The sequence below is a fragment of the Salvelinus alpinus genome, chromosome 36 (assembly GCF_045679555.1).
Source record: "Salvelinus alpinus chromosome 36, SLU_Salpinus.1, whole genome shotgun sequence".
NCBI classification, from domain to species: Eukaryota; Metazoa; Chordata; class Actinopteri; order Salmoniformes; family Salmonidae; genus Salvelinus; species Salvelinus alpinus.
The window spans coordinates 484,729-507,660 of record NC_092121.1 but is presented as its reverse complement, the minus strand read 5'-3'; the positions used below and the strand labels follow the sequence as shown (position 1 = coordinate 507,660).

The 22,932-nt window shown below is 43.0% G+C and overlaps 1 protein-coding gene across 2 annotated transcripts in view; it reads left to right on the top strand.

Annotated features, from left to right (window-relative positions):
• Positions 1-22,158, top strand: part of LOC139564814 (syntaxin-binding protein 2-like) — a 62,212-nt gene extending 40,054 nt beyond the window's left edge. Inside the window, exons 8-18 of one of the 2 annotated variants that reach the window (XM_071384658.1) lie at positions 4,151-4,235; positions 5,070-5,200; positions 5,464-5,571; positions 5,796-5,919; positions 8,028-8,108; positions 9,479-9,620; positions 11,618-11,724; positions 11,872-11,970; positions 14,852-14,937; positions 17,139-17,296; positions 21,277-22,158. In XM_071384658.1, the coding sequence (XP_071240759.1) occupies positions 4,151-4,235; positions 5,070-5,200; positions 5,464-5,571; positions 5,796-5,919; positions 8,028-8,108; positions 9,479-9,620; positions 11,618-11,724; positions 11,872-11,970; positions 14,852-14,937; positions 17,139-17,296; positions 21,277-21,356 (1,201 nt within the window). In that variant the 3' untranslated portion in view covers positions 21,357-22,158. Of the gene's footprint in view, positions 1-4,150; positions 4,236-5,069; positions 5,201-5,463; positions 5,572-5,795; positions 5,920-8,027; positions 8,109-9,478; positions 9,621-11,617; positions 11,725-11,871; positions 11,971-14,851; positions 14,938-17,135; positions 17,297-21,276 lie in introns of both variants that reach the window. The other variant, XM_071384657.1, reaches the window with a different exon arrangement.
• The last annotated feature ends 774 nt before the right edge of the window (positions 22,159-22,932 follow it).

The following is a 22,932-nucleotide window of genomic DNA, read 5'->3' as shown; positions in this document are numbered from 1 at the left end:
GACAGGGTGTTGTCCAGGATCACGCCAAGGTTCTTAGCACTCTGGGAGGAGGACACAATGGAGTTGTCAACCGTGATGGCGAGATCATGGAACGGGCAGTCCTTCCCCGGGAGGAAGAGCAGCTCCGTCTTGCCGAGGTTCAGCTTGAGGTGGTGATCCGTCATCCACACTGATATGTCTGCCAGACATGCAGAGATGCGATTCACCACCTGGTTATCAGAGGGGGGAAAGGAGAAGATTAATTGTGTGTCGTCTGCATAGCAATGATAGGAGAGACCATGTGAGGACATGACAGAGCCAAGTGACTTGGTGTATAGCGAGAATAGGAGAGGGCCTAGAACAGAGCCCTGGGGGACACCAGTGGTGAGAGCACGTGGTGCGGAGACAGATTCTCGCCACGCCACCTGGTAGGAGCGACCTGTCAGGTAGGACGCAATCCAAGCGTGGGCCGCGCCGGAGATGCCCAGCTCGGAGAGGGTGGAGAGGAGGATCTGATGGTTCACAGTATCAAAGGCAGCCGATAGGTCTAGAAGGATGAGAGCAGAGGAGAGAGAGTTAGCTTTAGCAGTGCGGAGCGCCTCCGTGACACAGAGAAGAGCAGTCTCAGTTGAATGACTAGTCTTGAAACCTGACTGATTTGGATCAAGAAGGTCATTCTGAGAGAGATAGCAGGAGAGCTGGCCAAGGACGGCACGTTCAAGAGTTTTGGAGAGAAAAGAAAGAAGGGATACTGGTCTGTAGTTGTTGACATCGGAGGGATCGAGTGTAGGTTTTTTCAGAAGGGGTGCAACTCTCGCTCTCTTGAAGACGGAAGGGACGTAGCCAGCGGTCAAGGATGAGTTGATGAGCGAGGTGAGGTAAGGGAGAAGGTCTCCGGAAATGGTCTGGAGAAGAGAGGAGGGGATAGGGTCAAGCGGGCAGGTTGTTGGGCGGCCGGCCGTCACAAGACGCGAGATTTCATCTGGAGAGAGAGGGGAGAAAGAGGTCAAAGCACAGGGTAGGGCAGTGTGAGCAGAACCAGCGGTGTCGTTTGACTTAGCAAACGAGGATCGGATGTCGTCGACCTTCTTTTCAAAATGGTTGACGAAGTCATCAGCAGAGAGGGAGGAGGGGGGAGGAGGGGGAGGAGGATTCAGGAGGGAGGAGAAGGTGGCAAAGAGCTTCCTAGGGTTAGAGGCAGATGCTTGGAATTTAGAGTGGTAGAAATTGGCTTTAGCAGCAGAGACAGAAGAGGAGAATGTAGAGAGGAGGGAGTGAAAGGATGCCAGGTCCGCAGGGAGGCGAGTTTTCCTCCATTTCCGCTCGGCTGCCCGGAGCCCTGTTCTGTGAGCTCGCAATGAGTCGTCGAGCCACGGAGCAGGAGGGGAGGACCGAGCCGGCCTGGAGGATAGGGGACATAGAGAGTCAAAGGATACAGAAAGGGAGGAGAGGAGGGTTGAGGAGGCAGAATCAGGAGATAGGTTGGAGAAGGTTTGAGCAGAGGGAAGAGATGATAGGATGGAAGAGGAGAGAGTAGCGGGGGAGAGAGAGCGAAGGTTGGGACGGCGCGATACCATCCGAGTAGGGGCAGTGTGGGAAGTGTTGGATGAGAGCGAGAGGGAAAAGGATACAAGGTAGTGGTCGGAGACTTGGAGGGGAGTTGCAATGAGATTAGTGGAAGAACAGCATCTAGTAAAGATGAGGTCAAGCGTATTGCCTGCCTTGTGAGTAGGGGGGGAAGGTGAGAGGGTGAGGTCAAAAGAGGAGAGGAGTGGAAAGAAGGAGGCAGAGAGGAATGAGTCAAAGGTAGACGTGGGGAGGTTAAAGTCACCCAGAACTGTGAGAGGTGAGCCATCCTCAGGAAAGGAACTTATCAGGGCGTCAAGCTCATTGATGAACTCTCCAAGGGAACCTGGAGGGCGATAAATGATAAGGATGTTAAGCTTGAAAGGGCTGGTAACTGTGACAGCATGGAATTCAAAGGAGGCGATAGACAGATGGGTCAGGGGAGAAAGAGAGAATGTCCACTTGGGAGAGATGAGGATCCCAGTGCCACCACCCCGCTGACCAGAAGCTCTCGGGGTGTGCGAGAACACGTGGGCAGACGAGGAGAGAGCAGTAGGAGTAGCAGTGTTATCAGTGGTAATCCATGTTTCCGTCAGTGCCAAGAAGTCGAGGGACTGGAGGGAAGCATAGGCTGAGATGAACTCTGCCTTGTTGGCCGCAGATCGGCAGTTCCAGAGGCTGCCTGAGACCTGGAACTCCACGTGGGTCGTGCGCGCTGGGACCACCAGGTTAGAGTAGCAGCGGCCACGCGGTGTGAAGCGTTTGTATGGTCTGTGCAGAGAGGAGAGAACAGGGATAGACAGACACATAGTTGACAGGCTACAGAAGAGGCTACGCTAATGCAAAGGAGATTGGAATGACAAGTGGACTACACGTCTCGAATGTTCAGAAAGTTAAGCTTACGTTGCAAAAAATCTTATTGACTAAAATGATATAGTACTGCTGGCTGGTGAAATAGGCTAGCTAGCAGTGGCTGCGTTGTTGACTTTGTTTGAAAGTGTAGCTGGCTAGGTAACCTCTAACTGGCTAGGTAACCTCGACAATTACTCTAGACTACACAATTATCTTGGATACAAAGACGGCTATGTAGCCAGCTAAGATCAAACAAATCAAACTGTTGTACTGAGACACTAGTTAAACAAACAAGCAATTTGTTTCCCCTTAAACCACTTGAGTGTTGCTTAACAGTATGCTTAGGGTAATTTTCCTGCTGGAAGGTGAACCTCCATCCCAGTCTCAAATCTCTGGAAGACTGAAACAGGTTGGCACATCTAGCCACTGGGATTTTTGCCCATTCTTCAAGGCAAAACTGCTCCAGCTCCTTCAAGTTGGATGAGTTCCGCTGGTGTACAGCAATCTTTAAGTCATACCACAGATTCTCAATTGGATTGAGGTCTGGGCTTTGACTAGGCCATTCCAAGACATTTAAATGTTTCCCCTTAAACCACTTGTGTACAGCAATCTTTAAGTCATACCACAGATTCTCAATTGGATTGAGGTCTGGGCTTTGACTAGGCCATTCCAAGACATTTAAATGTTTCCCCTTAAACCACTTGAGTGTTGCTTAACAGTATGCTTAGGGATTTTTGACTTAAAGATTGACTTAAAGATTGCTGACTTAAAGATTGCTGTACACCAGCGGAACTCATCCAACTTGAAGGAGCTGGAGCAGTTTTGCCTTGAAGAATGGGCAAAAATCTACTCTAACCTGGTGGTCCCAGCGCGCACGACCCACGTGGAGTTCCAGGTCTCAGGCAGCCTCTGGAACTGCCGATCTGCGGCCAACAAGTTTGTTTTTTTGTCTTATTTCTTGTTTGTTTAACTAAGTATTTGAGGGAAACCTGTTTCAGTCTTCCAGAGATATGTCTTATAGAGACATACCCCAAGATACTTGTAGCTGTAATTATTGACTTTGGGGGGTGAATAGTTTTGCACGCTCAATTTTTCTTAGTTTTTTTGTCTTATTTCTTGTTTGTTTAACTAAGTATTCTTGAGGGAAACCTGTTTCAGTCTTCCAGAGATTTGAGACTGGGATGGAGGTTCACCTTCCAGCAGGAAAATTACCCTAAGCATACTGTTAAGCAACACTCAAGTGGTTTAAGGGAAAACATTTAAATGTCTTGGAATGGCCTAGTCAAAGCCCAGACCTCAATCCAATTGAGAATCTGTGGTATGACTTAAAGATTGCTGTACACCAGCGGAACTCATCCAACTTGAAGGAGCTGGAGCAGTTTTGCCTTGAAGAATGGGCAAAAATCCCAGTGGCTAGATGTGCCAAGCTTATAGAGACATACCCCAAGATACTTGTAGCTGTAATTATTGACTTTGGGGGGTGAATAGTTTTGCACGCTCAATTTTTCTTTGTTTTTTTGTCTTATTTCTTGTTTGTTTAACTAAGTATTTTGCATCTTCAAAGTCTTAGGCATGTTATGTAAATCAAATGATACAAACCCCCCCAAAAAATCGATTTTAATTCCAGGTTGTAAGGCAACAAAATAGGAAAAATGGCAAGGGGGATGAATACTTTCGCAAGACACTGTACTTGAGTGTCTCTGCTAGTTCAGTTGCAAGTTACCCTCTCTTTCTCTCCCTCCCTCTACCATAGTGGTCCTGAGGAGAATGCTAGACTGGCTGAGGAGGTGTATCAGCGTCTGAACGCCCATAAAGCAGACAACCCCAGCATGGGAGAGGTGAGGAGACACCAACGCCTCACCACCTCTCGCAATACACAACACTTCTTTACAGTACTAATAGTACCATGTCTGCTTGGCTCAAAATGACCATTCACTCCCTGAAAATACACTGCATTGAATGACTTCTATCTGAAACCATCAAATGATTTGTCTTTATGATACTAGGCTTATGATATGATTATTGAAACATTTTGAAAGTCTTACATCTATGGGAGTTTCTCATAGCTACTTCTACTTTCTCACTTGATTTCCTGTTAATTATCTTTTACACTCTCTGCTCGGCTGCATTTTCTCTCCTTTTCTGTCTTTCCTAGCTGGCATTTCCTTAAGCCTGTGTTGGACTTCTGAAGGCATGTATTCATTTGATATCATTTCTGCTCTTATCTTCTCCATGGTCTCTCTGCCTCAGTACCCAGCACAGTAATACCAATTTCACACTATTGTGCAGAACCGTACTGTGCTGGTTTGGATATGTTTTTTTCACAACAAAATATCCACTGTGGTTGGTGCATAACCGGCGCAGTACAGTGTGAAAAGGGTATTAGAATACACAAGGAATAGATATTTTCTTGTTATTGTGGTTGTACTTTAGGGGGCGAACTATTCTGAATGTGGTAAAGTCTGATAGTGGCACTAACTGGGTGACTTGTGGGTTAAACCTGTTACCCAAAAGCATTCCTGACATTCTGTTGTGGAGCTAGAGGCAATAGATTTGATCTAAAACAATATGTCCTTTCTGCCAAAGCATTGAAGTGGTTAACTGGTAATTAATAAGTTACATTTCTAGATATAATTTCTTGCCCTGACATGAAATGTCTGATGCGTTTTCAGGGTCCTGACAAGGCCAGGTCACAGCTATTAATTGTGGATCGTGGCTTTGACCCCATCTCTCCCATTCTGCACGAGCTGACTTTTCAGGCCATGGTCTATGACCTTCTGGACATCAAACAGGACATCTATAAGTAGGCTTAGTTTGGCAACCTATTCCCAATATAGTGCACTACTTTTGACCAGGGCCTATGATGAACATATGGAAAATGCTATACAGACACTCCTGACCTGCAAAATGATTCTTAATTTCAGAATTGGTTAAGGGTTAGTTTTACATTTCGGTTAGTTATTTTACAGGTTAGGAGTATAACCTTTCTCCGACATTATTATTGTTAATGTAGCTATACATAGTACGAATGTATACCCTGTATAATACAATCCCTGTGTGTTGTAGATATCAGACGACTGGGATCGGGGACTCCAAGGAGAAGGAGGTTCTCCTGGACGAAGACGATGAGCTGTGGATCCAGCTGAGACACATGCACATAGCTGACGTCACCAAGTAAGACACACTATCATTAAGATTGCATACAACTAGTGTTTTTAACTAATCTAACCTCAACCAATAAGATATGATCCAGCGTTGGATGAGGTAAGTTTAGTGTTCTATTCAGGAAGTGAATTATAAAAATGTATATCGTGAACTCTTTCTTAATTGAACACTGAATTGAACCCAACCCTGGTATAGTCTTTGTCAGATGTTGATGCTCATTGTTCGTGTTACAGGAAAGTGACGGAGCTGCTGCGTGTTTTCTGTGAGAGCAAGAGGATGTCCACTGATAAGGCCAATATCAAAGACCTGTCTCAGATGCTGAAGAAGATGCCACAGTACCAGAAGGAACTCAGCTTGGTGGGTATTCCTCATCTTTCCATCTATAATCAGTTGATTGGTTGAGACTGGCTTTCATGTCTCTTCAGTGATCACATACTGTCAGTCTAAATGTCAACACGTGTTCTATTCCCATTAATAGCATATAGAAAAGCACCTGGGTGTTTTGGCAAAGACATGGGCCATGTTCCAATGTCCATACTAGCAAACAGTATTTTCTTTAGCTGCTACGCTGAAAGCTTAGTGCAATCTACTGTCGTGTCTCGACTATCATTAATGTGTTTGGCTGTTATTTTATAAAATGATTACGTACCACGTTCAATTATTACGCAATTAAATTAATCATATAACAATTAAGTAGTAGTCTGGGGCACCACAGAAAGTTATTTAACGCGTTACTATCTCCCGACTAAACTCTAAAGATATAAATATCTCTTACATCAGTCAGTCAAATCATTCATTCTTATTTACCGTCAGTCTCTTTCTGAATGTCGCCTCTGATCCTCACCCAAAAGGGCAAGTCATTGTTCGCGGGCGTGAGCTGCACGTAAAAATAGCTGCAAATTTTACACTCAAGGGGTGCGAGCCTGATTTTAATTTAAATGAGTAGGAGCGTATTACCCTCTGCAAACGTTGCACATCTGGTGTAGCAGGCCACTTTTATAATGCATTCCCAGTAGCATTTCTTCATTCTACAGTGCCTTCAGAAAGTATTCACACTCCTTGACTTTTTCTACATTTTGTTTTGTTACAGCCTGAATTTGAAATGTATTAAATTAAAATGTTGTCACTGGCCTACACAATACTCCATAATGTCAAATTGTGTTGAATCAATAAGTATTCAACCTCTTGGTTATGGCAAGCCTAAATATGTTCAGGAGTAAACATTTGCTTAAGTTACACAAGTTGCATGGATTCACTCTGTGTGCAATAATAGTGTTTATGATTTTTGAATGACTACCTCATCTCTGTACCCCACACATACAATTATCTGTAAGGTCCCTCAGTTGAGCAGTGAATTTCAAACAGATTCAACTACAAAGACCAGGGATGTTTTCTAATGCCTCGCAAAGAAAGGCACCTATTGGGAGATGGGTAAAAAAAATACAGACACTGAATATCCCTTTAAACATGGTGGTTATTAACTACACTTTGTATGGTGTATCAATACACCCAGTCACTACACACATACAGGAGTCCTTCCTAACTCAGTTGCCGGAGAGGAGGGAAACCGCTCAGGGATTTCACCATGTTACAGAAATTATTGGCTGTTTATAGAAGACAATTAGGGATGGATCAACAACATTGTAGTTACTCCACAATACTAACCTAATTGGCAGAGTGAAATGAAGGAAGCCTGTTCAGAGTAATCTTTAAGGACTGGGTAATTTTTCAGGATTCAACAATAAATGGAATGGAGCTAAGCACAGGCAAAATCCTAGAGGAAAAGCTAGTTCAGTCTGCTTTCCACCCGACACTGGGAGATTAATTCACTTTTCAGCTGAACAAGAACCTAAAACTCAAGGCCAAATCTACACTGGAGTTGCTTACCAAGTAGACAGTGAATGTTCCTGAGTTGCCGAGTTAGTTTTGACTTAAATCTACTTGAATCTGTCAAGACCTGAAAATGGTTGTCCAGCAATGATCAACAACCAATTTGACAGATCTTGAAGAATTTTGAAAATAATAATCCAGATTTGGAAAGCTCTTAGACTTACCCAGAAAAACTCACAGCTGTATAATCAAAGGTGCTTCTACAAAGTATTGACTCAGGGGTGTGTGAACTTGTGTAAATGCAACTCCAGTGTAGATTTGGCCTTGTGTTGCATGGATTCACTCTGTGTGCAATAATAGTTGTACCCCATATCAAAGATCCCTTTGATATGGGGTACAACTATTATTGCACACAGAGTGATTCCTCCTACTGTATGTCACCCCCCACACACAATTAAATATTTCTTAAAACATGTTTTGATTGTGTCATTATGGGGTAGTGTGTGTGTAGATGGGTGAGAAACTAGAATTTAATCCATTTGGATTTCAGGCTGTAACAACAAAGTGGAGTATTATTATAGTGTGGAGTGATGACATCAACTTTTTATTAGTTAATAATTAATGTTTGATTGCAGTACTCCACTCACCTGCACCTGGCTGAGGCCTGCATGAAGAAATTCAAAGCCTCGGTGGACAAGCTGTGTGAGGTGGAACAGGTCAGTGTTACTACAAAAGTCCCAAATGGCACCCTATTCTCTATGTAGTGCACTACTTTTGACCAAGACCCACAAGGATCTGATCAAAAGTAGTACACTATATAGGGAATAGGGTGCTGTCAAGTTCCCTCCCTCTCTCTCTTATGAGACCATATGCAAATGACCTGGCAGGTACTCCCAGGAGCATGTTTTTGATTCTCGGAAGTGTAAAACACAGCCTGTTTTTATTCAACCTTTTTAAACAGCAAGACCCTTGAGATGAATCATCTCTTTTTCAAGAGCGACCTATAGCATTTTAATTATTTATGTTCTGTGATTTTTTTTCCATCTTTCCTTACATCCGTTCTACACTGAAATTTTAATTTTCCCAAACCGATATCCTCCTCTTCCTTGTTTTCTATATAATATTTAAAAATATATATCTTGAATAATCACATCCCTGGTTGTTAGCCTTAGGTGGTTAAACCATGAATGACCAGGTCACCATGATGTTGTGTAATATATTTTAATATTTAGAACTATCGTATCATATAATAATGCTCGCCCACTCACCCCATCTAGCCTCCACTGGGGTGCTGACCTCCCCACGTTCCCATCTCTATTTTTACCTCTGAGTCTCAAAAGCTTCATAGGCTGTTTCTTCCCAAATGGCACGCTATTCACTAGTGCACTACTTTTGACCAGCGCTTACTTTTGACCAGAGCCCTATGTGTCCTGGTCAAAAGTAGTGCACTATATAGGGAATAGGGTACCATTTGAGACTCAGACATTGTCTGCCGCTTTCTGGCGGCCTAGTGGGCATCCACTTCACTAATGTTGTGTAAAGGGCTTGAGACAAGACGTGTCGCACACCTGGATCAACTGTCCCTCTCTGAACCTACAGTAATGCACAGGAAGCTGTTATGTCATGCCTAGTCTTTTAAAGATCATTCATGTTGCCAGGCTGTTATTACTACATCCATCCATCCACGTCTTCCAGAAATCTTACACCATAAGGCATCAAACATCTGACTGTAACCCCGTTCCCTTCCTAGTTCCTAGAACAGCTCCTACTTTCTCCCTCAACACAATTACTACATCCCAAATGGCACCCAAGTCTTTATTTAGTGCATTATTAATAGCGTGCCATTTGGGATGCAAGCATTGTTTTGGTCTTAATGGTTCTAATAGCTCCGCACAGGTTTGTTTTTGATAGTTTGTAATATAGTAGGTTTAGTGGTCGATCATTTGAGACAATCCTAGCATGTCCAGGAGTGATGTAATCTGGGTCTGGTTGTGGGATTATGATCTGAAGTGTTAATGCACTGATGTAGATGGAGAGGACCTAAAAGCATCATTCTCTGTTGTTTTTTCCCCCATATGTTTCCCAGGACCTGGCCATGGGGACTGATGTAGATGGGGAACCCCTGAAGGATGCCATGAAGAGCATTGTCCCTGTACTCCTCAACACCGACATCGACCCCTACGACAAGATCCGCATCATACTGCTCTATATCTTCCACAAGAAGAAGGGTAGGTCAACAGAATGGCACTGGCTGCATGATCCCAATGTGTCTGCTTTCTGTCAGTGCATTGTCAAGATACACACACACACACACACACACACACACACAGCAGGTATAGCAATATGAGTGTTTCTAATATGATACGACACAGCTACTACTCTCCACATGACTGCTATTGAAATTAAAGAGGAGCAGATGGTGATCTTTAGGTTGAGCACTTGGCTCTACTCTGTATATAATGTTGGTCTCTGTAAGGATATACAGTGGGGAGAACAAGTATTTGATACACTGCCGATTTTGCAGGTTTTCATACTTACAAAGCATGTAGAGGTCTGTAATTTTTATCACAGGTACATTTCAACTGTGAGAGACGGAATCTAAAACAAAAATCCAGAAAATCAAATTGTATGATTTTTAAGTAATTCATTTGCATTTTATTGCATGACATAAGTATTTGATACATCAGAAAAGCAGAACTTAATATTTGGTACAGAAACCTTTGTTTGCAATTACAGAGATCATACGTTTCCTGTAGTTCTTGACCAGGTTTGCACACACTGCAGCAGGGATTTTGGCCCACTCCTCCATACAGACCTTATCCAGATCCTTCAGGTTTCGGGGCTGTCGCTGGGCAATACGGACTTTCAGCTCCCTCCAAAGATTTTCTATTGGGTTCAGGTCTGGAGACTGGCAAGGCCACTCCAGGACCTTGAGATGCTTCTTACGGAGCCACTCCTTAGTTGCCCTGGCTGTGTGTTTCGGGTCGTTGTCATGCTGGAAGACCCAGCCACGACCTATCTTCAATGCTCTTACTGAGGGAAGGAGGTTGTTGGCCAAGATCTCGCGATGCATGGCCCCATCCATCCTCCCCTCAATACGGTGCAGTCGTCCTGTCCCCTTTGCAGAAAAGCATCCCCAAAGAATGATGTTTCCACCTCCAAGCTTCACGGTTAGGATGGTGTTCTTGGGGTTGTACTAATCCTTCTTCTTCCTCCAAACACGGCGAGTGGAGTTTAGACCAAAAAGCTCTATTTTTGTCTCATCAGACCACATGACCTTCTCCAATTCCTCCTCTGGATCATCCAGATGGTCATTGGCAAACTTCAGACGGGCCTGGACATGCGCTGGCTTGAGCAGGGGGACCTTGCGTGCGCTGCAGGATTTTAATCCATGACGGCGTAGTGTGTTACTAATGGTTTTCTTTGAGACTGTGGTCCCAGCTCTCTTCAGGTCATTGACCAGGTCCTGCCGTGTAGTTCTGGGCTGATCCCTCACCTTCCTCATGATCATTGATGCCCCACGAGGTGAGATCTTGCATGGAGCCCCAGACCGAGGGTGATTGACCGTCATCTTGAACTTCTTCCATTTTCTAATAATTGCGCCAACAGTTGTTGCCTTCTCACCAAGCTGCTTACCTATTGTCCTGTAGCCCATCCCAGCCTTGTGCAGGTCTACAATTTTATCCCTGATGTCCTTACACAGCTCTCTGGTCTTGGCCATTGTGGAGAGGTTGGAGTCTGTTTGATTGAGTGGGTGGACAGGTGTCTTTTATACAGGTAACGAGTTCAAACAGGTGCAGTTAATACAGGTAATGAGTGGAGAACAGGAGGGCTTCTTAAAGAAAAACTAACAGGTCTGTGAGAGCCGGAATTCTTACTGGTTGGTAGGTGATCAAATACTTATGTCATGCAATAAAATGCGAATTAATTACTTAAAAATCATACAATGTGATTTTCTGGATTTTTGTTTTAAATTCCGTCTCTCACAGTTGAAGTGTACCTATGATAAAAATTACAGACCTCTACATGCTTTGTAAGTAGGAAAACCTGCAAAATCGGCAGTGTATCAAATACTTGTTCTCCCCACTGTATGTGGTTACTGTTGATCCTCGTGGAATGACAACAGGCTAGCTAATGAAGCAGTTTTGATTAGGCTAACTTGGTGATGAGTCGTCATTATATTCTCCAGCTCTACTCTGTATAATGGTGGCCTCCTCACACACAGGCATTGGAGAGGAGAACCTGACCAAGTTAATCCAGCATGCCAACGTGCAGGCAAACAGCAACATCATCACCAATTTACAGCACCTGGGCTGCCCCATCATCGCTGGGGTCAGTAGGGCTCTGTCTGTACATCCCTCTCTCGCTCTCTCCAACTGTCTCTGTTGCTCTCTCTCACACATTGAACAATTGCATCTCTTTACAGTGAAGCCTTTTTTCCCCTTGTTTATATTTGAATGATGTGAAATGTTGTTTCAGGCTCCCAATGCTGGGATAACACTGCCTGAGAAGAAAGAGCGCAAGGAGAGCACGTACCAGCTCTCCCGATGGACACCCACCATCAAAGATGTGATGGAGGTATGGACGAGGAGGATAAAGATAGACACGTGGTAGAGGACTTCACGTGTCCAAAATGTTGGCCCTGTTCCGAAATGGGCCTGTGGCTTTTCCACCTGGACCCGATATGTTTGCATACATTGCTTTTTAAATATAGAGACACTTTCCGAACGGACCTGGGACAAGTAGACCCGTTCCAAGTAGACCCGTTCCATATAGACCTGGTCGGTTTCAGACCCGGTCCGATCCGAATGAGGGAAGCAGCAGAAAAGTACATTTTTAAGATACTTTATTAACCAGAGCTGATAAAATGTGAGGAAGAGGTGGCTCTCTAGCAGGTGCCGTGCTGTGTGTCTGAACTGTGAGAGTGAGGGAAGGAGAGACTCCAAGAAAGACTTCTGCTATAGTAGACTAATAGCTGCCATAGTTAAGTTATTTATTATTCAATATGATTACATAGTACCTTTCTTGACTGCATCAAACATGAAGCTAGTCTAATTGAGGCTGCATGCACTTTCTCGTCCTACACAGTTACAAATAACTCCATTCAGATTATTACGTAGCAGCCTACCTCTTGGTTGTTGTAGCCTTTCGTTCTCCTTTAACAATTAATTCCGTCATTTTAATTCCATTGATTAGATATCTCCTCTAACTTTTGCCAGACACGGAGGCTCTGACTGTAGCCTATTGCCGCTTTGATTACTTATGCTTGGCCAACAACAAGCACCAGGTGCCGTTTTTGTGAAAAGCAACATAAATTATACAATTTCTCTCCCTCCCTCCTGCAGCAGTCGCATTCGGACCTGTATGCGTCCTTCTGGACAAGTCTGTTAAAATTACATATACCGTGACAATAATATAAGACCGTGACATTATTTAGAATTCTGGATCCAGATCGGGTATTTTGGTACAGGTGGATCTGTGAACAGCTGACTGAAGACGGAATGGCCGGGCAGTTGTGCAGTTGAGTCCGTTTTGGTGGTAACATGGACTCTAAACAAAGTGATTAATCTTTGTTGCTCCTTGCTGAAACATGCAACAAAAACACCCCCCACAATGCAGCAGCACACAGAATTAGAATGAATAGAAGTGGCTTGGAACCTATAACTCTGGCAATTTGACTGGTAAACTCATGGGTACACTCGCAATAGCTTCCTGATATACAGTGGGGCAAAAAAAAGTATTTGGTCAGCCACCAATTGTGCAAGTTCTCCCACTTAAAAAGATGAGAGGCCTGTAATTTTCATCATAGGTACACTTCAACTATGACAGACAAAATTAGAAAAAGAAATCCAGAAAATCACATTGTAGGATTTTTAATGAATTTATTTGCAAATTATGGTGGAAAATAAGTATTTGGTCACCTACAAACAAGCAAGATTTCTGGCTCTCACAGACCTGTAACTTCTTTAAGAGGCTCCTCTGTCCTCCACTCGTTACCTGTATTAATGGCACCCGTTTGAACTTGTTATCAGTATAAAAGACACCTGTCCACAACCTCAAACAGTCACACTCCAAACTCCACTATGGCCAAGACCAAAGAGCTGTCAAAGGACACCAGAAACAAAATTGTAGACCTGCACCAGGCTGGGAAGACTGAATCTGCAATAGGTAAGCAGCTTGGTTTGAAGAAATCAACTGTGGGAGCAATTATTAGGAAATGGAAGACATACAAGACCACTGATAATCTCCCTCGATCTGGGGCTCCACGCAAGATCTCACCCAGTGGGGTCAAAATGATCACAAGAACGGTTCTCATTTTGTCTGTCATAGTTGAAGTGTACCTATGATGAAAATTACAAGCCTCTCTCATCTTTTTAAGTGGGAGAACTTGCACAATTGGTGGCTGACTAAATACTTTTTTGCCCCACTGTAGACCTAGTCGGTATTAGATAGAACGTCGCGACCCTGCCCGTCTGTGGGGAAGACAACCTGTGGTTACCCCAGTGGCTCACAGCAAAAACATTTTTCAACCACAATTTCCTTGTTTTAGTCCATTACGAAAATACATTGAAGAAAAGTACATGTCTAAAGATTACGTTTCAACATTGCCTACTCTCTTGCATTCTCACTACTTAGAAAAAAACGCAAGGCTTCCCACATCCCCCTTTTCTGTCTTGACGATGCTAGCAAGCCAACAGCGACTTGAGTGAGAGTGCTAGCTACCGACTGGAACATCAAGCTAGCCAAGACCAACAACACAAACAGACTATACAAGTAGTGAGTGTAGTTACAAACGGACTGTACTAAAAAAGTTAAATGTCTTGTGATGAAATGTTTTCCACACACACAGCTACGTGTAGCCTACTTTTTGACCTGGCTACATGTACATTGAACAACACAGCAGCTTTTCTGCATGTTTTGTTGTTTCTGTATAACAAAAACAAATCTATGACAGTTTACTCTACAATGGGGAATAATAGGAAAGAAGGTTGGTTTTCCCCAATTTGTGGGCATGGTCGAATTCCTTATTACATGAAAACTGATTGGGACTATTGTGAGGCAATATTTCCATGATGATAAAGAATGTTCATTCAAAAAAATGTAATTGATGTGGCTCATGCAATGGAATGTGTTTTTTGTAAGGTCAGTTGAGTTGAATCAACAAATCACAGCACATATTGATGGGTACACTTCCTGCTTTGCTTCTATGGGTACATTCGCAATGGCCGCCAGTCCACCCATTATGCCATCATTGACTTGAATAGGGACGCCTGTTCTATTCATTCTATTTGGCAGCACATGCAGTCAGAAGGAGACTATTGAAAGTATTTTATTATATGTTTTGCTATTTGAAAGGTTATTACGAAGACTGCGGTCATTTGATTGGCAATTACTGTCATCCAAATTCCATGACTGTCACAGCCCAAGTCTGACCAACCCTGTCTATCTATTTTCCCAGAATGCCATAACAGACAAGCTGGACAGGAAGCAGTGGCCGTTCATCTCTGACCCTGCCCCCGTTAACACCTCGCAGACGACTGTCAGGTGTGTATACTGTATACACCACGGGGGGGAAGCAACAACATGGAAGGGGTGGGGCTGGGGCCACAACATGGAAGGGGTGGGGCTGAACCAGGGACATAGACAGAAGGGTCACATACTTTAACCTCACTTGTTATCTTAAAAATAGAGCTTTCATTGATCATCCTTGATGTTTCTACAACAAATGCTGATGCTCCAGATACTCAACTAGTCTAAAGAACGGCAGTTTTATTGCTTCTTTAATCAGAACAACAGTTTTCACTAACATACAGTTGAAGTCGGAAGTTTACATACACTTAGGTTGGAGTCATTAAAACTCGGTTTTCAACCACTCCACAAATTTCTTGTTAACGAACTATAATTTTGGCAAGTCGGTTAGGACATCTACTTTGTGCATGACACAAGTAATTTTTCCAACAATTGTTTACAGACAGATTATTTCACTTAATTCACTGCATCACAATTCCAGTGGGTCAGACGTTTACATACACTAAGTTGACTGCCTTTTCAACAGCTTGGAAAATTTCAGAAAATTATGTCATGGTTTAGAAGCTTCTGATAGGCTAATTGACATCAGTTGAGTCAATTGGAGGTGTACCTGTGGATGTATTTCAAGGCCTACCTTCGAACTCAGTGCCTCTTTGCTTGACATCATGGGAAAATCAAAAGAAATCAGCCAAGACCTCAGGAAAAATAATTGTAGATCTCCACAAGTCTGGTTCATCCTTGGGAGCATTTTCCAAATGCCTGAAGGTACCATGTTCATCTGTACTAACAATAGTACGCAAGTATAAACACCATGGGACCACGTAGCGGTCATACCGCTGAGGAAGGAGACGTGTTCTGTCTCCTACTTTGGTGCGAAAAGTGAAAATCAATCCCAGAACAACAGCAAAGGACCTTGTGAAGATGCTGGAGGAAACAGGTACAAAAGTATAACCTGAAAGGCCGCTCAGCAAGGAAGAAGCCACTGCTCAAAAACCGCCATTTAAAAAAAGCCAGACTACGGTTTGCAACTGCACACGGGGAAAAAATAGTACTTTTTAGAGAAATGTCCTCTGGTCTGATGAAACAGAAGTAGTGTTTGGCCATAGTGACCATTGTTATGGTTGGAGGATAAAGAGGGATGCTTGCAAGCCGAAGAACACCATCCCAATAGTGAAGCACGGGGGTGGCAGCATCATGTTGTGGGGGTGCTTTGCTGCAGGAGGGACTGGTGCACATCACAAAATAGATGGCTTCATGAGGAAGGAAAATTATGTGGATATATTGAAGCAACATCTCAAGACATCAGTCAGGAAGTTAAAGCTTGGTCGCAAATGGGTCTTCCAAATGGACAATGACCCCAAGCATACTTCCAAAGTTGTGGCAAAATGGCTTAAGGACAACAAAGTCAAGGTATTGGAGTGGCCATCACAAAGCCCTGACCTCAATCCTATAGAAAATGTAATGGCAGAACTGAAAAAGCGTGTGCGAGCAAGGAGGACTACAAACCTGACTCGGTTACACAAGCTCTGTCAGGAGGAATGGGCCAAAATTCACCCAACTTATTGTGGGAAGCTTGTGGAAGGCTACCTGAAACGTTTGACCCAAGTTAAACCATTTAAAGGCAATGCTACCAAATACTAATGGAGTGTATGTAAACTTCTGACCCACTGGGAATGTGATGAAAGAAATAAAAGCTGAAATAAATAATTCTCTCTATTATGACATTTCACATTCTTAAAATAAAGTGGTGATCCTAACTGACCTAAGACAGGGAATTTTTACTCTAATTAAATGTCATGAAAAACTGAGTTTATTTGGCTAAGGTGTATGTAAACTTCTGACTACAACTGTAATTGCAATTGCAAAAGGGTTTTCTAATGATCAATTAGCCTTTTAAAATGATACACTTGGATTAGCTAACACAACGTGCCATTGGAACACAGGAGTGATGGTTGCTGATAATGGGCCTCTGTATGCCTTTGTAGATATTCCATAAAAAATCTGCCGTTTCCAGCTACAATAGTAATTTGAAACATTAACAATGTCTACTCTGTATTTCTGATAAATGTTGTTATTTTAATGGACAAAAATGCCTAAGTGACCCCAAACTTTTGAACGGTAGTGTACATGTTTTTATTTTGCTGCAGCAGATAATTTGTACATAATTAGGAATCTATATGTTTTTTTATGTTTACATTTATATCATACTGCAGCAGTGCTCGGTTTGGACAATGGCACAAGAACAAGTCTCCAACGGAGTATCGTTCCGGCCCTCGGCTCATCATCTTCGTGATCGGAGGCGTGTCCCACTCCGAGATGCGCTCCGCCTACGAGGTCACTCGAGCCACCGACGGAAAATGGGAGGTCCTGATTGGTAAGGAACACAATAGTTGGACTGAACCTTAATAGTGTACACTTTATATTTTATTTAACATTTTCTTTAAACAGGCAAGGCAGTATAATTTTATTATTTATTTACAATGATGACACACCACACCACTGGTGGCGCTAAAAGATCCTACAGTGCCTTCAGAAAGTATTCATACCCCTTGACTTTTTCCACATTTTGTTGTGTTACATGTAATCCATTTTGAATTCAGGCTGGTTTTTTTTCTTCTTCTCTAGACACAATACCCCATAATGACAAGGTGAAAACATGTTTTCAGACATTTTTGCAAATGTATTGAAAATGAAATGTGTGTGTGTGTGTGTATATATATATATATATACAGTGGGGAGAACAAGTATTTGAAACACTGCCGATTTTGCAGGTTTTCCTACTTACAAAGCATGTAGAGGTCTGTAACTTTTATCATAGGCACACTTCAACTGTGAGAGATGGAATCTAAAACAAAAATCCAGAAAATCACATTGTATGATTTTTAAGTAATTAATTTGCATTTTATTGCATGACAGAAGTATTTGATCACCTACCAACCAGTAAGAATTCCGGCTCTCACAGACCTGTTAGTTTTTCTTTAAGAAGCCCTCCTGTTCTCCACTCGTTACCTGTATTAACTGCACCTGTCCACACACTCAATCAAACAGACTCCAACCTCTCCACAATGGCCAAGACCAGAGAGCTGTGTAAGGACATCAGGGATAAAATTGTAGACCTGCACAAGGCTGGGATGGGCTACAGGACAGTAGGCAAGCAGCTTGGTGAGAAGGCAACAACTGTTGGCGAAATTATTAGAAAATGGAAGAAGTTCAAGATGACGGTCAATCACGCTCGGTCTGGGGCTCCATGCAAGACCTCACCTCGTGGGGCATCAATGATCATGAGGAAGGTGAGGGATCAGCCCAGAACTACACGGCAGGACCTGGTCAATGACCTGAAGAGAGCTGGGACCACAGTCTCAAAGAAAACCATTAGTAACACACTACGCCGTCATGGATTAAAATCCTGCAGCGCACGCAAGGTCCCCCTGCTCAAGCCAGCGCGCATGTCCAGGTCCGTCTGAAGTTTGCCAATGACCATCTGGATGATCCAGAGGAGGAATGGGAGAAGGTCATGTGGTCTGATCAGACAAAAATAGAGCTTGTTGATCTAAACTCCACTCGCCGTGTTTGGAGGAAGAAGAAGGATGAGTACAACCCCAAGAACACCATCCCAACCGTGAAGCATGGAGGTGGAAACATCATTCTTTGGGGCTGCTTTTCTGCAAAGGGGACAGGACGACTGCACCGTATTGAGGGGAGGATGGATGGGGCCATGTATCGCGAGATCTTGGCCAACAACCTCCTTCCCTCAGTAAGAGCATTGAAGATGGGTCGTGGCTGGGTCTTCCAGCATGACAACGACCCGAAACACACAGCCAGGGCAACTAAGGAGTGGCTCCGTAAGAAGCATCTCAAGGTCCTGGAGTGGCCTAGCCAGTCTCCAGACCTGAACCCAATAGAAAATCTTTGGAGGGAGCTGAAAGTCCGTATTGCCCAGCGACAGGCCCAAAACCTGAAGGATCTGGAGAAGGTCTGTATGGAGGAGTGGGCCAAAATCCCTGCTGCAGTGTGTGCAAACCTGGTCAAGAACTACAGGAAACGTATGATCTCTGTAATTGCAAACAAAGGTTTCTGTACCAAATATTAAGTTCTGCTTTTCTGATGTATCAAATACTTATGTCATGCAATAAAATGCAAACGAATTACTTAAAAATCATACAATGTGATTTTCTGGATTTTTGTTTTAGATTCCGTCTCTCACAGTTGAAGTGTACCTATGATACAAAGCATGTAGAGGTCTGTAATTTATCATAGGTACACTTCAACTGTGAGAGACGGAATCTAAAACAGAAATCCAGAAAATCACATTGTATGATTTTTAAGTAATTCCTTTGCATTTTATTGCATGACATAAGTATTTGATACATCAGAAAAGCAGAACTTAATATTTGGTACAGAAACCTTTATTTGCAATTACAGAGATCATACGTTTCCTGTAGTTCTTGACCAGGTTTGCACACACTGCAGCAGGGATTTTGGCCCACTCCTCCATACAGACCTTCTCCAGATCCTTCGGGTTTCGGGGCTGTCGCTGGGCAATACGGAATTTCAGCTCCCTCCAAAGATTTTCTATTGGGTTCAGGTCTGGAGACTGGCTAGACCATTCCAGGACCTTGAGATGCTTCTTACGGAGCCACTCCTTAGTTGCCCTGGCTGTGTGTTTCGGGTCGTTGTCATGCTGGAAGACCCAGCCACGACCCATCTTCAATGCTCTTACTGAGGGAAGGAGGTTGTTGGCCAAGATCTCGCGATACATGGCCCCATCCATCCTCCCCTCAATACGGTGCAGTCGTCCTGTCCCCTTTGCAGAAAAGCAGCCCCAAAGAATGATGTTTCCACCTCCATGCTTCACGGTTGGGATGGGTTCTTGGGGTTGTACTCATCCTTCTTCCTCCAAACACAGCGAGTGGAGTTTAGACCAAAAAGTTATATTTTTGTCTCATCAGACCACATGACCTCCCATTCCTCCTCTGGATCATCCAGATGGTCATTGGCAAACTTCAGACGGGCCTGGACATGCGCTGGCTTGAGCAGGGGGACCTTGCGTGCGCTGCAGGATTTTAATCCATGACGGCGTAGTGTGTTACTAATGGTTTTCTTTGAGACTGTGGTCCCAGCTCTCTTCAGGTCATTGACCAGGTCCTGCCGTGTAGTTCTGGGCTGATCCCTCACCTTCCTCATGATCATTGATGCCCCACGAGGTGATATCTTGCATGGAGCCCCAGTCCGAGGGTGATTGACCGTCATCTTGAACTTCTTCCATTTTCTAATAATTGCGCCAACAGTTGTTGCCTTCTCACCAAGCTGCTTGCCTATTGTCCTGTAGCTCGTCCCAGCCTTGTGCAGGTCTACAATTTTATCCCTGATGTCCTTACACAGCTCTCTGGTCTTGGCCATTGTGGAGAGGTTGGAGTCTGTTTGATTGAGCGTGTGGACAGGTGTCTTTTATACAGGTAACGAGTTCAAACAGGTGCAGTTAATACAGGTAATGAGTGGAGAACAGGAGGGCTTCTTAAAGAAAAACTAACAGGTCTGTGAGAGCTGGAATTCTTACTGGTTGGTAGGTGATCAAATACTTATGTCATGCAATAAAATGCAAATTAATTACTTAAAAATCATACAATGTGATTTTCTGGATTTTTGTTTTAGATTCCGTCTCTCACAGTTGAAGTTGTACCTATGATAAAAATTACAGACCTCTACATGCTTTGTAAGTAGGAAAACCTGCAAAATCGGCAGTGTATCAAATACTTGTTCTCCCCACTGTATATATATATATATATATCTAATTTATGTAAGTATTCACACCCCTGAGTCAATACTAAGAGCTTTCCACACCTGGATTGTGCATTTTGTATGTTTTATTATTTTCAAAATTCTTCAAGCTCTGTCAAATTCGTTGTTGATCATGGCTAGACAACCATTTTTCAGGTCTTGCTGTAGATTTAAGTCAAAACTGTAACTCGGCCACTAAGGAACATTCATTGTCTTCTTGGTAAGCAACTCCAGTGTAGATTTGGCCTTGTGTTTTAGGTTATTTTCCTGCTGTCAAGTTGAAGCAGACTGAACCAGGTCGGGCACAAAAAGCTTATTTCGCTTAAATTTTGGGGTATTGTGTGTAGGCTAGTAACAAAACATCTCTAAATTCAGGCTAACACAACAAAATGTGGGAAAAGTCAATACTTGCTGGGGGATATACAGTGCCATCAGAAAGTATTTTTATTTTTATGTCTGGTAAATGCACTGCTAAGTCTCTCTCTCCATACATTTTTGTTGTGAATGTTTGGGTTTCAGAAAAGCACTACTATAGTGTTAATGTTTCTGTGTTGTCTGTTTCTCTTCTCTCTATAGGTTCGTCTCACATTGTCACACCCACCAGCTTCCTAAATGACCTGAAGACTCTGGACCTGGATCCAACTCCTGAAAGCTAGATATAACCCTCCTTTCTCTCCTCGGCCTGGAAGGGGAGCTGGTCTGAGTCTGCAGGGAGAATGGCTCTGAACACAAACCTGGATTCAAATTGTGCTTCTTTTCTTTCAAATATGTTGAGTGTTTTGATTAAGCCTGCTGGGAGTGCCAGATCAGTGGGGTTTGCACTTTTAGGACTGTTCCAGTGGTTCTTTTGGGTTAGACAAGTTCAATTAAGTACAGTTAAAGTATTTGAAAGAGAACAAATACTATTTGAACCCAGGTCTGCTCATTATGAGACGCTTGTGTAGCTCGTCTAACTGTAAAACAAAGTGCCGTTTTAAGATGTAGTCATCATTAAAGGATAGTATCTTTTGATTCTCAATATTTTATTTAATTTCTCTTTAATTACGGTTGAAGTAAAATAAATTATGTACATCCGTATTAATGTAATGCTGTGATGGACATTTTTTGCTCTGAATATTAAATAAAAAAAGTCCTTATATTATGAGGATCATTTTAATCTGTCTCTGTCTTTAACTGTAATTGAGTTACAAATATGGGCTGCATCTCAAGTCTAAAGTGGCTTCCTCTCCTTTTGTCCTGTTAGTTCATCTGCACTAAAGGACATAAGGAGCAGTGGCCTCTTTTTAGACTATTGAGATGCAACTTTTGTGTTGGGACCATTAAATACTTGTGCCTTTCCCAAGTTACATTTGTTTTCATATGTCTTTACTACTGTAGTGTGCCTCTGAAATCATGCACTTTCATGTTTGGGTCTTTGTATTTTAGTCAATTATGAATAAACTATATGCATACATTTTACTCTTTGTACATTGTCTTATATTGAAATGTCATATGTTCTAGCTGCCATGAGAGTGCCTAGAATCCCTGGTGTTGAAGCAAGGAGAAAACATAGTACTAGTCTGGGTACTGGGTGCAGATTAAGCCTGGAAAAACACTTTCGGTTGATTTATTTTTAGTCCAGGACTAGGCATAATGTGTTCAGGAAACTGTCCCTATATTTATTGCATACATGAATTCTAATGTCCATTTCTATGGCAATCAAGCATGCTTTATTTATTGTAGCATGTATTCTAATTTCCATTTCTATTGCTTTCACAATCGATGCTGAAGGTCTTTGTTTAATGTAATTGACATTGACCATAAGCCTGTTTTAGAATTAGAGACCTTATGGCACTGAGCTTAATGACTTATGCATGCTTAACCTCACCTCTTAATACTTACTGCATTATGTCTCAGTCTGAATAGCAAATATTTGTCCCACTTGTTTTAATGTGTAAAGGCTTTGAGCATTCATGAGGTCTTCATAAACACCACATGCTTCTCAAGTCATTTATAGCATTTCTAATTAGATAAAGGGGATATAACAGGCCTTTACATCTGGTGTTACATCTGGCATTTGCTATGGTCCACTGTAGCGCAGCTGGTAGAGCATGGAGCTTGCAATGCCAGGATTGGGGGTTCGGGTCCCGGGACCAACTCTTTGTTACTATCCAACAGGGAGCACCAGCTGAGCAGGACAAGTTCCTGCTCAGCTGGTGCTCCCTGTTGGACAGTAACAAAGAGTTGGTGAGT